The sequence below is a fragment of the Microtus pennsylvanicus genome, chromosome 12 (assembly GCF_037038515.1).
Source record: "Microtus pennsylvanicus isolate mMicPen1 chromosome 12, mMicPen1.hap1, whole genome shotgun sequence".
Lineage (NCBI taxonomy): Eukaryota > Metazoa > Chordata > Mammalia > Rodentia > Cricetidae > Microtus > Microtus pennsylvanicus.
The window spans coordinates 52,110,160-52,128,612 of record NC_134590.1 but is presented as its reverse complement, the minus strand read 5'-3'; the positions used below and the strand labels follow the sequence as shown (position 1 = coordinate 52,128,612).

The 18,453-nt window shown below is 39.9% G+C and overlaps 1 protein-coding gene across 11 annotated transcripts in view; it reads right to left on the bottom strand.

The window, feature by feature from the left end:
* Positions 1-17,509, bottom strand: part of Lcorl (ligand dependent nuclear receptor corepressor like) — a 148,482-nt gene extending 130,973 nt beyond the window's left edge. For 10 of the 11 annotated variants that reach the window (XR_012907284.1, XM_075943625.1, XM_075943627.1 and 7 more), the window contains exon 1: positions 17,272-17,509. Coding sequence is in view for 9 of the 11 variants with exons in the window: in XM_075943625.1 (XP_075799740.1) it covers positions 17,272-17,422 (151 nt within the window). In the remaining 2 variants the exon portion in view is untranslated. The remainder of the gene's footprint in view (positions 1-17,271) is intronic. The other variant, XM_075943622.1, reaches the window with a different exon arrangement.
* Positions 17,510-18,453: the final 944 nt, after the last annotated feature.

Genomic DNA, 18,453 nt, shown 5'->3' with positions numbered 1-18,453 from the left:
ACCCAATTCTGAGAAGTTTCTAGGTCCATGCCATCATCGAGTAGCATGCCACCCACTGTTCATAAACATTTAAGTGGTTGGTAGCAAGGCCTCTTAAAACAGTTGCCCGTTTTTGCTGCTAGCACCAAGCCAGGAAGTCATTTCTTAAAGGAGTCACACCTCTGCTTGCCACTAGCAAATAGAGCCTACCCTTGAAAAAGTAGCTATCAAGAAGCCAAGTTTGGCTCTGTCTTTGTGTGTTTAGAATCCTTTTTAAAGCTTTCTCAGGTTTTATGTAGAAATTTCAGCCACACATTGCAACATCATATGCAATCGGATGTTTCTCTCCCACTTGCCTGTTCCCAAATATCCAGCATATGCTTCCCAAATTACCAGGCAGAGGCTTATATTAATTGCAAATGCTTGACCAATAGCTCAGGCTTATTGCAAGTTAACTCTAACACTTAAATGAACTCATAATTCTTATTTTTGTCTAGCCAAATGGCTTGGTACCTTTTCTGAGTATGGCATTCTCATCTTACTTCTCTGCCTTTGCTGGCAACTCTGACTCAGGCCTCCTTCTTCCCATCATTATCAATTTGGTTGCCTTGCCTATAATTACTGCCTTGTTACTGGCAAATCAGCACTTTATTAAACCAATTAGAGTGGCAAATCTTTACCGTGTACACAAGGATTAATCCACAGCACCAAACACCAATAAAAACAGCCCAGGTAATCCAGCATCCAAAACAGTTTCAAGGCTACTGACTGCAATTTAACAGAAAACTCTAGTCAAGACTTAACAATTAGGGGCTGGAAAGATGGCTCAGCGGTGAAGAGCATTGCCTGCTCTTCCAAAGGTCCTGAGTTCAATTCCCAGCAACCACATGGTGGCTCACAACCATCTGTAATAAGGTCTGGTGCTCTCTTCTGACCTGCAGGCATACAATACTGTATACATAATAAATAAATAAATAAATATTAAAAAAGACAACAATTATCCATTTTTCTCAAGAATCTCCAAAAGATGTGAATGCTCCCAAACAATAGGAAGTAGTCTATAGAACTATGCCCACATTCCCAAAATATGGGTATAGATACTTATTATCATTTAAGGGGTGGTTGGTTACAGCTTATTATTGGCAATGGTCAAAACCAAAGTTAAACAAAGATTAGGTTAAAGGATCCCATTCTAAAAAGAAAAGGAGAATATAGAAATGATAGGATAAAAGGGTAGATTATTGAATCTACTTTAACCCCCAAAACAGCTATTAATCTTAAATATTTTATATTGGTATAGATTTTGGTCTACTGATACAAATTTAAAGTTAATTTTGTTATAGTGTATGTATATTTTTACTCTTATTTAAGGTATGTTTATGCAGCTCATTTAAAAATGTAATGTATAATTAAGAATACACGTCAACAGTCATCTATAAGAGTCAAACTTATAGTTGTGTTAGGTATGTTTTCAAGATCATACACAGATATATTTAGATAGATGGTCTTCAAACATTCAAAGTTCTACAGAATATGACATTTAATATATTTAATAACCTAAGGCTTTTCATGATAGTGAGACAGGTCTGCTCCTAGCAGCACCAATCTACTTTAGAGAAGATGATGAGCATTCAAGAAACTCCATGTGGAATCTTATTTTCTTTATGGCAAAACTAGCCAAGTGGGCAAAGAAACTGCCTTTTCCTCAATTGCTGACAATAGTTACTATCCAAACTGAACCAGGACACAAAAAGGTGACTGCCAAACTTTGCCAAGACAAGGTATGACAGTCCTTCAAAATTCTCTGATTCATGAAAGTCTGTCAGATATGCTATGCCTATAGGCCAGAGCTGGATGTCCCAACATTGCAGAGAAACTTTGGGTGACTGTCCAGGAGTCTGATATCCATGTCATTAGGTAACATTTCATCCTTCTTTGATAAAATGTTAAAAGACTTAGATGGAGTTAAAGACTAAACAGTTAAACTTACAGTTTTCCGTAGTTATGATAGAAAGTAAATTAGATACAAAACTTTAGACTCACAAGATAGATAATAGAATATTTTCTCTAATTTTTCCAAATACAAATAGACTAGATATTATAACTGTAGTTCTTACTTGATAACTATTTTGTTGTGTATAATTTTACTGTGTTAAAGTTAAAAATCTTCCTTTTTAATTAGACAAAAAGGGGGAAAACTGTGGAATAGTCCTCCTGTATACTGTGTGAATATGTCACTATGATTGGTTTAATAAACAAGATGACTGGTTAATAGCTGAACATGATAAAATTAGACTGGAACGTCAAACTGAGAATGATGAAATGAGGAAAGAGCAGAGTCAGAGGGAAGCCTGCCAGATGCCTAGGAAACAGGACATGTATAAAATAAGTCACATAAGTCACATGGCAGCGGGTAGATAATATGCCTTAAAGTGTAAGAGTTACCAGGTAACGTGCCTGAGCAATTAGCTGAGCATTTGTATGGTTACATGTCAGTTACTTGGGACTGACAGTTGGGACAGGAAAACTCAGTGTACAGAGGGCTTCTAGAGGTTCTATTAGATCTTGAACTGGTGGTAGTACTTAAGGGAATATGCTCACTTTCTTCACTGAGAAATACACTTATGATCTCATACTTTTCTTTATGTATTCATATCTGTAAAAGGTTTGCAAGAGTAACAATGAAACAGTTACTGAGAAAACAAAGTCTAGAGGCAGTGTTTGAGAATCTGAGAAGTGTTTAATGTTGCTCAAAAATTATACTTTACTACTCAAGATGACTATAAGGATTAGAAGACCTAATACTGTAAAGCACATATTACACAACCTAAGTATTAATGGTGGTCAATAGTATCAGCTGCTATGGTCACTAGATCACTATTACTGTACTATTAATTCAACTGTTGAAGGAGTTCAGTGTAGAACAAAAAAAAAAGAAGTAGAGCACTGTAAGGGAGGCAAGTTAAAGCAGGGCTTCCTAAGATATTTTAAAAATTTAACCTTTATTTAAAGGTTAATGAGGAACCAGTGAAGCTCTTTACACAGATGGTTGTCCAGTGTCCAAATCGTCAGCCCTGAAAACATATATACAAGTAACATTATGTGGACTGAGGTTATTTTCAGGAATGTGCGTGCATGTGTGTCTATACATGCATACACACATATGCATATGTGTACATATATACATGCAATCAATAATTAGTAAAAAAAAAAGCCATGAATTTGAATGACAGTAGGTAAGGACTCTGTAGGGTCACCAGTGCAGCAAACTAAAATCTAAACTCAATAGATTCTTGCACAAGCAACACTACAGAGAGGTTTGTTAGTACAATCCGAATTAATTTTGTTCAGCCTGCTAAATTGCTATGAATTGTCTCCTAGGGGTATAGAACTGTGCATACATCATTGCTTCTATTTCCCAAAAACAACTCTTGCCCTGTGAATGCTGTGTGTCATTGAATAACTTAATATGATGAAGTCACTTTAGTTTCATTTACTACTTATGGACTGCAAGATTCTAGAAAAGTGTCAAGTTTTTGAAAGCTAATTTTACAGTAAATTTTCATTTTCCATGTGTATGTGAGGGGGGCAGGGGTGTGGTGAGTGTGTGTGTGTTGATGTCTGCATACAGTATAACTTTCAAGACTTTTCAGAGTGGGATTCTGTACTGTAAAACATTTAGTACTTAAATTATCTTTTTAAAATACAGTTTTATTAGGAAGGGAAAACACTTTTTTTGTTTGAAGTTTTAAAATTTGTTAACAAAGATTATAAAATGTGTATGTTTTCCAATGTTATATGAGATCAAATAAAACAATTTTCTCTGGAATACTGAAATGCTTTTCATAATTAAATTCTGTACATAAATAAATCCTTCAATTTTCTTGGCAAAAATGTAGTTATGAAAACAACCACTAAAATTAGGAAATTATGAACAATCCCTACCAATACAAAAACAATACACAGCATACTGACAATAACAAATTTTGTCCAGTGTTCTTGCTATTGATGCTTCTAGGTATCTTCTCAGCAACCAATATTAAGGCATATGCTTGTGTGGGTTTATAGACACACACTTCTGTATTTGTCTTATCCATACCTAATGAATGAGTTCCTGAAATACCACGTTTCCAAACCAACATTACAGACGGCAATTCAGTATTTTACTTCTCATACAATAAACAATGACAACAACAAAAACCAACCATTTAGCTCCCACTACTTTTTAATATTTATTTACTCAATCAGCCACCTTATACATGTCAACCTCTCATGACTCACTTTCTAGCACTGACAGTCTTCCCATTCATCTTGGTATTACTATTCTAACCCCCACCTGCCCAATATATATAATCTCCTCATCTGTTAAGGCTCCATTCCTCAGATCTGGCACCCTTTTAACAAGTAAAACCTTTATACAAGTATACCTGCTCCTGCCTGACAGCCCATAAAATATCTCCACTAAAATGCCAGCTTACCTCCTATACTGCAGTTCTAATACCTTGTACTTAAAGACACACTTATGATTATATACTTATCTTAGTGTGACACAACTGAAATCTTGCACTCAGATATTTCCCTTGCATGGATGCTTCCTTTCCCCACCTGAGCATCAGTACAACACCAAGCTGTACTTCTAACAGACATCCTCCTGTTCTCCTGCTACTTACTGGGGTCCTAAGCTCATACAGAGAAGGCTAACTCCTCCTCCAAGTCTATGTCCTCTTCTTACCTTGCTGAGAGGTTTGAACATCTCTTTCTGAGATCAAAAGACCCTCTGCTATGTTGACCACTCTCTTCCAAAGGTACCATACTTCTACACAGGTTCTAATATCTTGCAACAGCATGTTTGCTAATACAGAAATCCATCAACTCAGGTGGCTAACTTCTTCATCCCCTTAGGCTCTTACAGGACATAGCCAGGCCAATACACCTCACCCAGTGTGGACACCTACTCTTGGTTGGTCTTGTGTGATAGTTCTAGTTCTGAATATTCAGAAGAAAAAGAGAAAGTAGGCACAGAATACCTGATGACATTTTTCAAAAAATAAAAATAAAAAAGGAATCACCAGCAACTAAATTATATTAGCACCTACAATCAAAGCTAAAGAAAACAGTAATTTATTTTTCAAAGTATAGTTATCTTCCAATATCCTTAGAGAACTGGTTTTAAGACCCAGACATTTTATTATTTAGGGAAAAAAAACAAACTGGTAAAATTTCCCCCAAATATTATGTTTGAATCCATAGATGGGAACACACAATTGGACGTGGAGGGCCAAGTGAACCTGCTTCCACCACTGAGCTCCTGGAGCTGGAGAGACAGCGCAGCAGTTAAAGCACACACTGCTCTTCCACAGGACCCAAATTCAGTTCCTAGCATCATCAGCAACTCCAGCTTTAGGGGATGTTTGTGGCTTCTATGGACACCTGCACTCATCAGGACATAACTAAAAGGCAAAAATAATCTTAAAAATAAAAGATAACTTCTTCTAAATTTAAACATTCAATTGAAAGTTACAATATAGAAAGAAAAACACCTTTTTCATCTTAATGTGCATTTTTAAAGTATCTTAAATAGTCCTAGCTAAAACTAAATAGTAATATATAAAGAAAAGCAAAGTGCATTTATTTATTAAGAATTTTAAGAACAAGGTTGTTCAGAATACTAGAATTTAAAATTTTTTAAATATCCAGAACATGTAAGTTTTCTTTCTATACAGTAAGATTTGCGTTGTTTCTGGTACACTTATCTACAGATACAATCTTTCAAAAAAGTCTTAAAAAACCTGAGTGTGGGGCTGGAGAGATGGCTCAGCACTTAAGAGCACTGACTGCTCTTCCAGAGGTCCTGAGTTCAATTCCCAGCAACCACATGGTGGCTCACAACATCTGTAATGAGATCTGGTATTCCCTTCTGACTTGCAGGCATACGTGCAAATAGAACACAGTATACACAATAAACAAACAAACAAACAAACCCTGAGTGTTACAGGTTTCACAACCTTCCTCCTTCTTCCAGGTTTCTACCAGAAAGGATGCTTCAGGAGTAGGATTTGAACAGGTCAGGGAACCCTGATTGCTCTTCGAGCTGATGAGGGAGGGGGACTTGATCGGGGGAGGGGGAGGGAAATGGGAGGCGGTGGCGGGGAGGAGGCAGAAATCCTTAATAAATAAATAAATTTAAAAAAAAAGAAAGGGACACGACTTCTCTAATGGTTGATTTTAGGAGTCACTGAGCAGACAAAGCCCAATTCTGCCTCTCTGCCTTGAGAGAAAGTCATCCAGAGAACTGAAGCCGGACAAGGTGGGGTATACTGCATTACTGTAAAGCACCTGAAGCCCTATGACTCTATTTTTTTTTTTGATGGGGAAAAAAAAAAGATCTGGTTTCTGTCTTTAATTGTTCAATGCAGGAAAAAAAGCGGGGGAAATGATGCCACCCAAGAGTACTTTGGATATCCAATGTTTTCATTAGTACACTGTAGACTACTCATTTCTCCAGCTGACATAAAATAGCTGATTCAATTGAGTTTCTTAAAACCAAAATAAACAAAAAAGTAAACAAAAACAAAAAGCCTGAAACTTACCAACAATACATGTTCAAAATAAAAATTAAGTGACATATCTGATCATGCTTATTATTACCTATCAACAAAAAATTTCAAAAGCTCAAATCTCTTCTCAGTCAGGAACAGAACTCTTACTTGTATTCCTGCTCCATGTCCACCCTACACTCAGTGATCCCATGCTAAATATTTTCAGGATATGTTGCTATTTGTGTGTTTGCTTACACTATTCCTCTCAGACTGTTCCATAAGTTGGTTTATATAGCATCTTTGAAACTTTAGAGTCAGCAAGCTATGGCTGGCAAGCCAAATTCACTTGTTTACAAAAATAAATCCTTATTAAACCCAGCCATGTTTATTCATTTTGGTATTGCCTTTGCATTGCAACATCAGAGGTGACTAGCTCCAGCAGAGACCAGATGGCCCTTGGGAATGAACTATCCAGACAGAACCTACCTGTAGCTTGCTCATACTACACTGCGCTTCTCTAGCGTATCTATGACTGGATGGGGAGGAAGGCTGCTTCAACCTCCCCACCTGACTACTGTCCTAACTTGGCAAAGCCTAATATTTATTAACCATTCTTTTATAGTTAAAAGAGTCTTAATTCTTGTTGTTCCTCAATTCTATGAAACCTGGGTATTTTAGACCTCTCAAGTAATTGTTTCTTCTCTCTTTCCATTAGTTTATACCATATCTAACACCCAGCACCCTTAATCATAGTTCAGTCTTTATAAACAAAATCTAATTACAAACCCGCAGTACAAGGTGAGCATTTTAACTTCCAGTTCTTACATAGCACATAAAAAAGAACTCCCCCAAAAAGTTCACATTCTTAAGGGGTAAAACTTCTGTTCTTTAATATATTACTGTCTTCTCAAAAGAAAAAATTTACTAATATTAAGTACATCTTTATATCTGTTCCCTACTGGAAAAGAGTGTCTTAGAAGTTGTTTTCCACATATGACCAACTCTCTTGCTAGGGTAGAGAGCTTCCTTTTGTTCAGAATGCCTGACAGCTCAGTAGTACTTCCAATAAGTAAGCCTTTCAGTTTAAAGAGCGGAAAGATAAGAAGTATAGAAGTTACTTTTTATTTTTTTGAAATGCTTTACTTTTTGAGATTATAAAATACATAATTTCCCCTTCCCTTTCCTCCCTCCAAATCTCAAGTACTTCCTACCCTGCTCTCTTTCTAATCGATGGCTTCTTTTTTACTTTGTTGTTGTTGCTGCTGCTGCTGTGTATGTGTGAGTTCCTAAATACATAACTACAACCTGCTCAGTCTCTATAATGTTACTTGTATGCATGTTTAGGGCTAACCATTTGGTACAGAATAAGCAACTGGTGTGTTCTTTCCTGGAAAAGGTTAAGGTCTTGGGAGCTTCCCTCATCCACATTAGCAATGACACCTATTTTTAATCACAGTTTTAAGTCAAAAGCTTCAATACACTTTTTCTTAAGCCAAAAAAGGTAAACATATGAGCAATGACATTACCTCAGTTTCATAAATTTTCCTACAAAAAATGAATTTTGCCTAAGATTATACTGAGAAATACTAAAAAGAATCAGTGTTCTATATAGCTCTTTCTATTTATTAAGACTTAGTTCCTTGTCTGTCAATAGTTTAGTAAAATGAAGACTAATGGACAAAGTTATTCCAATATCCACATCTTGCACACACCCATTAGAGGAGAAAAGGCCAATCTGACTTAATGGAGAAATGTCTCAAGGTATAATTCATAGCTGAAGTTAAATTTTAAAGGTGACTAAGGAGCCAAGGGAAGACAATATGGTTACAAAGATACCAAAGAATTTGATGTAATCAGTAATAAATAAAATCAGATGAAAAGAGAAGGCTGTTCTAAAGAACCAATATGAAAGAAATACTCTGATAGTCTATGACTAAATAGTTGAATATGGTGAGGAGCTTTTACTTGATAAAGAGAGACAAATGGGAGACTTAAATGCCTTGTGAACTATGAAATCAAAGCAGCTGCTCAAATAATGATTTACTATGTTTTAAGTTATAAGTTACACCAAAATGAAGTAAAATCAGTAATGCATCTACTGATATAAACCAGAATCTTATCTCAATTTGCCCAACTGCTTGCACTATCAGAAAAACTAAATCCACGAACTATTTCAAGGAAAGTACTAACTTGGCAGCAGATTAAAGAAAAAAACCCAAACATGCAAACATAAGTAGGATAAGGTATTGCCAACTACAAAAGGAAAAAAAGATACAGAAAAAAATGATTCGTTTTATTTTTTTAATTTTATAGCAAACACAAAAACTCTTACAAAAATTTTATTTAGCTTTAACTAAGAACAATGTGCTGTTCTTCAAATGCAAAGATAGCATATTTTATTAATTACATTCCTAGTAGTAACAGCCGATTGCATGGGACCCATTACAATTTCTTCTCCAGGTTATGTTACAAATAAAAAAATTTAAAGGATACATTGATTACAGATTTAATGCCAAATCTGTACTGTAATAAGGCTATGTGGGGGCCTCAATATTGTGATAAATGCTAGCCTATGTACAATAGATACTCTTTGACTTATTATAGGATCATAGCTTAGACTTAAATGTGCTCAGGACACTTAAACTGCCAACAGTTATAAAAGTCAAAATTCAAAACATATTTTAAAATAATAAAGAGTAGAATATTTCATATAACTTACTGAATACTATGATAGAAGCACACTGCAAAAGTATCAATTGTTTATGCCAGTGAATATGTGAAGCTATGGTTCAAGCTACCACCTGGCGTGTCAAGAATATCATAATACTATGTATTGCTTGTCATAGAAAACAAAATTCAAAATTTAAATGGTATCTGCTAAGTATCACTTTTATGATATTATAAGGTGGAGAATTTTATGTTTAACCACTCTAAGGGCCATCTATATATCACAAGTAAAGAGTATTATCAAAAAGGAAAGGTATAAACACACACCACACAAAGTAAGGTATTTTAACTGTGAAACTAGATGTACTAATGAAAAACACTTATATAACCAAACAAAACCAAACAAAAAGTACACATCTTTGTTGTCATTCCCAAGACTGCACTGAGACAGAACTAAACACCAAGTAATGAAGGTCAGAGGACTATTGGGACACATACAGCAACTAGTCATTGTGCTGCCAAGTCAGTACAAGGAATACGATTCTGCAGGCTGAGAGATGACTCAGTGCTTAAAAGCAATTATTGCTCTTCCAGAGGAGTTCATGATCTCCTGTAACTCCAGGATTCCACACCCTCCTCAAGCTGCAGAGGGCCCTTTGCACACATGTGGCATAGACTGATAAAGATAATAAATTCAGACAGAAGAAGATACACACATACACGTGTGCATGCACACAAATACATCTTTAAAAAAGACCTGCCTGCAGCCTGCCATGGAAAAAAACTTGCAAAAAAATTTCAAAATTCATTCATTCATTGGTTTCAAAGACAGGAGAACATTAGTCTACAAGTATAAAATGATCCAGGAGTACACAGAATTTAATATTTTGCATACAAAATTATCCAAGATACTTTTCTTAAAAAGTGAATCTGGATATATGTCTTAACCTATTCAACTACTTATCAGCATCACAGATTTTAACTATGCAAGGTATGCGATTAAACAGTATCCCAACAGCCATCACTTAAAATAAATGGAAATTATTTTTGCTGGTGCTTGAAACAAGCTGTATAGCCAACACTTTCTGACAGTTGCCCAAACCATATCAGTAACCCATCAATACAGATTTCTAAGTTCTCCCATGATTCAATGGAGAACTCATGGTAAGATAACAGAAGAGCAGGCAAGAAACCAGAAGGAAGTATCAAATTGACTAAATGGAAAGTGAAAATAGAGTTCATGCTAACAAAAACAACCTCAAGATGATCTAATGTGACAGTGTTTTATTATTATGTGTTTTGTTATTAACATAGGTTATTGCTATACAGTCCTGCTCCACTTCCCAAGTGCTGGTGTGACAGGTAATGTGTGCATCACTGCACTTGGTGATAAAGAGTTTCTAATGAGACAAGGCCAGTTCAGGCACCCTCTCCTCTACTGCACAAGGACCTAGCTGGGGACATCCCTTTGGACACCTGGGATCCCCTCTAGAGCCAAGTCTCTTCCCAACCCTAAAATGACTCCTTTAATTAAGATATCTTCTTCCATGCTCACATATCCACCCTTCCTCCATCTCAACCATCCCACTCCCCCAAGCTCTCCCCAATCCTCTCCTCCCTTCTCTCTTCTCTCTCCCCCTCTCCCTTTCTCCCACCCCTGTGCTTCCAACTTTTGCCCGGCAATTTTGTCTGCTTCCAATTTCCAGGAGGATCTATATATGTTTTTCTTTGGGTTCACCTTATTATTTAGCTTCTCTAGGATCAATGTCCTTTGTTTATGGCTAGAATCCACTAATGAGTGAGTACATACCATATTCATCTTTTGGGGTCTAAGTTATCTCACTCAGTAAACTGTTTTCTATTTCCATCCATTTGCATGCAAAATTCAAGATGCCATTTTTTTTAAGCCCTGAGTAGAACTCCAATGCGTATATGTGCCGCACTTTATCCATTCTTCCATTGGGGGCACCTAGATTGTTTCCAGGTTCTGGCAATTACAAATAGTGCTGCTATGAACATTTTGTAGTATGATTGGGCATCTCTTGGGTATATTCCCAAGAGTGGAATTGCTGGATCCTGAGGTAAGTTGACTCCCAGTTTCCTGAGAAACCGCCACACTGATTTCCAAAGTGGCTGCACAAGTTTGCATTCCCACCAGCCATGGATGAGTGCTCCCCTTACTCCACATCCTCTCCAGCATAGGTTGTCACTGGTGTTTTTGATTTTAGCCATTCTGACAGGTGTAAGATAGTAGTAGAACCTTCATCTGGTGATGGATGGAGATAGAGACAGAGACCCACATTGGATCAATGGACTAAGCTCCCAATGTCCAGCTGAAGAGCAGAAAGAGGGCGAAGATGAGCAAGGAAGTCAGGACCGCAAGGGGTGCGTCCACCCACTGAGACGGTATGACTGATCTTATGGGAGCTCACCAAGGCCAGCTGGACTGGGACTGAACAAGCATGTGATCAAACTAAACTCTCTGAATGGGGCTGACAATGGGGGCTGACAATCCAATGATAATGGCACTGGGACTTGATTCTACTGCATGTACTGGCTTTTGGGGATCCTAGTCTGTTTGAATACACACATTCCTAGGCCTGGATGGAGAGGGGAGGGCCTTGGACTTCCCACAGGGCAGGATACCCTGCCCTCTCTAAGGACTGGAGGGGGAGTAGGAGGGAAATGGGAGGAGGTGGAAATTTTGAATAGTATTATTTATAAAGCAAAAAAAAATTAAAAAATAAAGAGTTTCTAATGAGCTACAAACTCATTTCTTCTATCAGTTACCACAGATTCCTTAGAATTTAGAATGGTTAAAAAAATGCTATCTTCACACAGAAAGCTAGTACAAAGTTACATGATTCGAAATTCTTTAACACTCTAAAAGGCTATAGAAAACTGGAAATTACAGATCATTTAGACTCTTTGTTTTTACTTTAGTATGCTCCATAATCTTTTTTTTAATTATATAACACCATTTCTACCAAAGCAAACTGACAAAAATCATGAAGCCCAAGCAGAAAAACCATCACCAACAATAATAGGTAGCATTTATTTCGGTGCTTTCTATACAGAAGAAGCATACTAACACAAATCAACAAATTTCTTCTCTAGTAACCTAGCTCTCTCCAAATCATTGATGATACTGAAAAATAAAAGAGAACCTTATCCATTGACAAATAGTGCCACTAGGTTCCAACTCAGAAGTCTAGCTCTAAAACTTATTTTTTTAATGATCTGTTTGTTCTATACTAATCAAATAAAAGATCTGGGTAAAATATATATTTCTTTATTATGGAGAGTTTTTTTAAGGTAAATGATACCATGGAAATCAAGAAAACTAAACTGCCCAATGAGGTTCACTTGCCATGTGTTGCAGTTAAACAGATATTTCATATTGAAATGTAGTCCAAATGTAAAACACCCAATTCTAAAACATGAATAGTAACCCAACTCCTTAACAATTTCTTCATGGATTAGTAAAAAAGGTACTGTTTTTAATAAAAAGGTAATAGACTACATAAATGTATTTGGATATGGTTATCAGAAGATTTAATATTTCATATTCGATTCAATTATTATTGAACCAGTTTTTGGTTGGGCTGGGTTTTGTTGTTGTTGAGTGTTGGGGTTTTTTTGGGGGGGTTCGAGACAGGGTTTCTCTGTGTATCTCTGGATGTCCCGGAACTCTGTAGATCAGGCTGGCCTCGAACTCACAGAGATCCACCTGCCTCTGGCTCCCTGAGTTCTGGGATTAAAGGTGTGTGCCACCATCACCCAGTTTGAACAGTTTTTATATAGGAAAGACACTAGTGTTTTATAGAATGTTTCTAAGCCAATCTTTTCCTTGTTTTACTTTGTGATCTTAAGAAAAATATATATATTTGAAAAAAAGAAATAGGGATTAAAACAGACCTAAAATCCGCTGCTTAGTTCTGGTATCTAAATTCATTTTTTCCTTTAAAAAGGTTGAAGGTCATTTTGGTAAAATAACTAATACTATACCTGGGACAGTAAATACACAAGTGTGGATTATCTTGTTTAGAAGCACAAGTGTACACACACACACAGAGAGAGGGGGGGGGGGGAGGGGGAGGGAGAAAGAGAGAGAAACTTTAAATTTAGTATGCCAAAATTTGATAGTCAATATAATTGCAGTAATATATTTTTATCTTTGAATAAGAATTTATGAAATCATACAAAGTATAACTGAATGAGTGTCGATCCTTAAAAAGAAGGAACAGGCCAGAATACTGACAGACGTTAAACAACGGCGAGATTCTGATGAGATGATGGCAATACCCTGTTCTTGACAGAATGAAATTTCCCATAAGTTGCATATTAATTGCAAAATGGTAAATAATTTTCAAGAAGAAATACAGCAAACAAAACCAAATCTTATGGCTGAGACACACCAACATTATGAACTTCAAGATATGATGTTCTGGGAAGAATAGAGCATTTCTTTATTAGTACTCCTGCCAAAGGCACAACAAACTAATCATGAAAAAATAACAGATTCCAAATAAGGGACATCCTACAAAATAATGCCATGTCGTTTTGTTGCTCTTTTATGTCGAGGTCAAGAAACAAAGAAAAACTGAACAAGTATCCCCAATCAAAAGGGGCTAGAGACACGATAACCATTAATGCATCCCATGATCTTAAGAGTGGATCTTGAACTAGGAGACAGACAGGAGATGGATAGAGAAAACAGATACAATTTGAAAATGAACTATAAAGTAGGTAATAGTGTATGTAGACAGTGTCTTGTTTGGGGAACACCGAAGAGCTTGGGGCTCCAAATTACTCTCAAAATGTGTTCTCTCACTCTCTCTTTCTCTTTGTGAGCGTGTGTGTGTGAATTTAGGACAAGAATAACAATACAACAAAATGCAAACAACTGGTTAACACAGGCAAGAGTAAATATTAGTTTCTTATCCTTTAATATTTTAAGATGTAAACTGTACCAAAATAAAATTTTTAGAAAACTGTCCTGTTCCAGATTAATATTCTAATTATTTTGCAAGTCTGAATAATGTTTTAAACTGTGTTAATACATTTATTTTATACTATGCTTAACTGTTTTTAATTTTATGAATCATTTGATACTAGTATTATTCCATAAGGACTATGTGACTGTCATTCTAGTTAGTAGATACTAATAACATACTCTATAAAATATGTGACAGTCTATTAATGCTCAGTATAATTGTGAATACTAGGATAACAGTACAATATCCAATATGCATGCAAGCATTGGTTACATGAGGATACTCAAAATCATACTCTAGTATAGGAAAACTATAAAACAAATGTCCATTATAAACAGACAAAGCTTGAAGGACACTTCTCCAATCTAAAACAAAACTAGGAATGAATCAGAGGAGTAAATCTAGGGCAAATACATGAGTATTATAATTATAAAGGAAAGTAAACATTTTTCTAGATGGATTCAAACATATTCCCTTCTCAATTACTATCATCATTCATTAACAGTGAATATAATTTTCTTCCCAAAATTTTCAAATATACATATCAAAAGATGAATCATATTTGTTTAAGTAGTTAAGCGAAGAAGAGAAATTTCAAGAAACTTCATTATAGATTCAATATTAATAAGTTGTACAACCTGAAGATACTTAGGATTTCCAACTCTCACTGAAAACCAAGACTTTTGAATGACTGGTTTTCTCAAAAGCCAAGAGAATATTTGACAAAAAAGTATTTCAAGGAATAAGAGCACGGACCACTCAATAAAGAAATGTACACATTTACACATCTACACCTGTATATATCTCACACTCATACATATAAAGGACAGGAAATGTTTTTTTTCTGCAAAGTACACATCAAAAACAATGAAATTTAACACCTATTCACACAATTAAACATGACACCAAAAAAATAAATAAAATAAAAAATAAACCCAACCAACAGGTGCGCATCCTATTTAGAAGGGTTTTGCTACTTAAAAATAACAGTGACAAAGCAATATATGAGATGGATCTCAGTAGGTCTCTCGACAAAGAACTGGGGCTGTGTGAAACAATTCTCAAAGGATGGCTGTTGCCCAGGAAAACAATATTTTCATATATGGTATATGATATATACATAATTGTGTATATCATTGAAAGGGTAATAATACAGATTACATATAAGGTATTAAAAAAAACTAACTTCACTTCCCGTTAAATTAATTTGTCTCAATTAAAATTTGACTTTCAAAAGTACATGCATCGTTGTGATTCAAAACCATACTTAAATGTAATCAAAGACACAAGCTGAGAAAAACATCCTCACATTCTGTAAAACAAAACTCAGCCACGGTCACCTTTAAATCACCGTGCGCCTTATCAAAACTTAACACAGTAAAGCAGGGAGCTTAGGAGTGCAATGTTGTCAGTGCTAGTTGTTGGACTCCACGGCAATGAAGTCGACAATTTCTAGGCGGATTTTCAACCGAACAGATACTCGCATGAGAAACTGTCAAAACCGGTCCACTTTGCACTCACGAAGTACAAAGTATCAACACATTCAGTATGAGGTGTTGGTCTTTTGTTTAGTTTTTGCAACTACCTCCCCCCATAACTTGTCACAGATCACACCAAAATTCTATAGAGGTGATACAAAACAGGAAACTGCTTAAACATCACCGAAATGTTCCTAAATCAGTCTCTCCCCCTCTCTTTCCCTATATACATCCTACTCTGTACGGCACTGAAATTGCCTCTGGCTTAATCTATTACGATCTTTTTCACTAGTGAAAACAAGACGACAGACAGTCCTGAAGGCTCGAGCCAAGGGGTGGGGTAGGGGGACAGGGCGCGAGGTGGCGCAAGAACAGATGAAAACAAGGTAGGAGAGTTGTCTTCACTAGGAACTGAACCTACTCCTCAACTCCCAATACTGACACTGACTCTCAGCAGAAAAGACACCGACGCTACTCCTAACACCGAGCAGCCTCCCTTCCCACCGCGTCCCCTCAAATGCTACCCCGTGACCCCTGCCGGGGCACACGCCCAGCAGCCCCCTCGACCCGGGTCAGCCCCTCTCCTGCACTGAACCAACCTGCTGGGTAACAGCTGAGGGGACCCGTCTCACTCGGGGTGGGGAAAAGCGGGGACCGCAACGAGGTAGGGAGTCCCAGGACTTCCCGCTACCCGGAGCGGCACGCTGAATGACAGCCCGGAGCGCGGAAGTTTGAAGCAAAAAAACCAGTCAGACCCCACCGAATCGGAAAACTGGATGGCATTAACACGGGAATGGGAGGTGGGGAGGGCGATGCGCGTCCATCACATGACAGCGAAAGAGGACCAGAGTCGTCGGGGCGTCCTCAAGGAAAAGGGGAGAGGGGGCGCGGCACGGGGAGGGTGCCGTCGTCATAGCAACACCCCCCATCCGTCCAGACTTCCAAAGAGGGAGGAAGAACTTCAAATCCCAACCGTCAGCGCTCGAGCGGCTCCTTCTTAAAGGGGTACACACAGATCCGAGGCCGCGCGCGAGAGGGCAGAGGCGGCCGCCCCCCCGCCCTTCGGGCGCCGCCCCCATCGACCCTCGGCCCTCGGCGGCCCCCGCCCCGTGAGCGCCCCGCAACCCCCAGGTCGGGCGTCCAGGGAACTCGGCAGCTTCTGCCCGTCCAGCCCCCCGGCGGCAAGAAGGGGGTGTGTGTGCGTCCGGCGGGGGGCGCGGACCGGCCCGCCGCCTCTGGGTCCCCTCCGCCCCGGCGGAGAGCCGCGGTGACAGGGGGGACGGGCGGGTGGCAAGACGGACGCCGCGGAGTTTCTGGGCAGCGCGAGCCGGGGCGGACTGCTTTCGCGGGGAGCTCGGAGGAGAGGGGTCCGAACTAACAGTTCCTCGGGAGCCCGGAGGCGGGCAGGCGGGCGGCCGGGCGCGGACCGCGCCGGGCAGGGAGCCCCGAGACAAAAGGCGCCGCCGGGGCCGCCGCGCCGCCGCCGCCGCCGCTCCCATTGCTCCCCATTGAACTGACCCGAACCGGAGCTCCAACTACACCCCTCTGCCACAAACTCCTCGGGCAGCCGCACCGCGGCGCCGAGCCCGGCCCGGCCCGTGTCTCTCTTACCTACACAGTGCATGAGGCGGTGGCGCCAAGAGTCGAGTTCCCGCCGGAATCCTCTCCTCTCCGCCGCGCACCGAGGGCTCCGGCACTGAGCGGCAGCGGCGGCGGCGGCAGCAGCGGCGGCAGCGGCCATTCTCTCTCTTCCCTTGTCCATCTGCGTCCCGCGTCACGCGCCCTCATTTACATACGAGCGGCGCAGGCACGAGGCAGGGGCGCGAGCCCTCGGCGCGAGCCCCGGAGCGCGCGCCCCCCGGAGGGGGGTTGATTGACACGTGTCACTACCTTCCCTCTGCCCTCCCCCTCCCCCCTCCCACCGCTCCCTCAGGGAGAGGCGGGGAGGGAGCGCGGAGAGAAGGAAGCAACCTGCCGCTTCCGCTGACCCCGCCCCCTTCCCTATCCACTCCCTTCCCCTCCTCCCGCCGGAGTTTACTCAGGCGAGCCATACCGCTCCCGCCGGCCGCGAAAACCCTGAGCGGGAGCGAGAAACCCCGAGGCCAGCCAGGAACCCGCGTGCAGAAGGAGCGGACTAGCGACGCCTCCCTCCTGCCTTCGCGTGGGGCGCTGCAAGTCCGCAGACTTCATTTCCCAGCCTCCATTGCGGGAGGGTCCCGAAGCGGAGCCCACGGGCGCGATGCTGTGCACTCTGGGCTTTGTAGTCCGTTCGCGTTGAGCGCGCTCTGATGGGGTTCGCACTCTCCAGCTGGCAGCGGGGCCCTAGACTTCAAATGCTTGGCTGCTTGTGGGGTTAGCCTCTTACTCCCTCCGCCCAAATTCCTGCAGGGCGGGTCTTGCCCTGGCCTATCTTTAGCTTCCTCAGGGTCTGCGTGGGAAGTTCGGTGGAAACCTCAAAGAGTTGACTATGACTTGAGCGGCCAGGCTGGGAACTTTCCATGGTCCTTGTCCTCAGGGTCTTCGCTCCTCAGGGAAAGGGCAAGCCAGTCATTCCACGGTACTCGGGAAGGATGTACCGGGGCATCAATTTACGAAGCCAAGAGATCTTGAAAAGTGAGACTATTTGCAGAGATCGAGGAAACGATCAAGGGCTTTTCACAATAGTGAGTATAGCGGGCCGAGAACTTGAGGGAAATTTCACATACTGCCCAAAAATGTAAACTCATGGAGGGTTATGATTCGCTGGGAGTTTGGTGCCTTGACATCTTTGACATTTTTTTTTTTTTTTTGGTC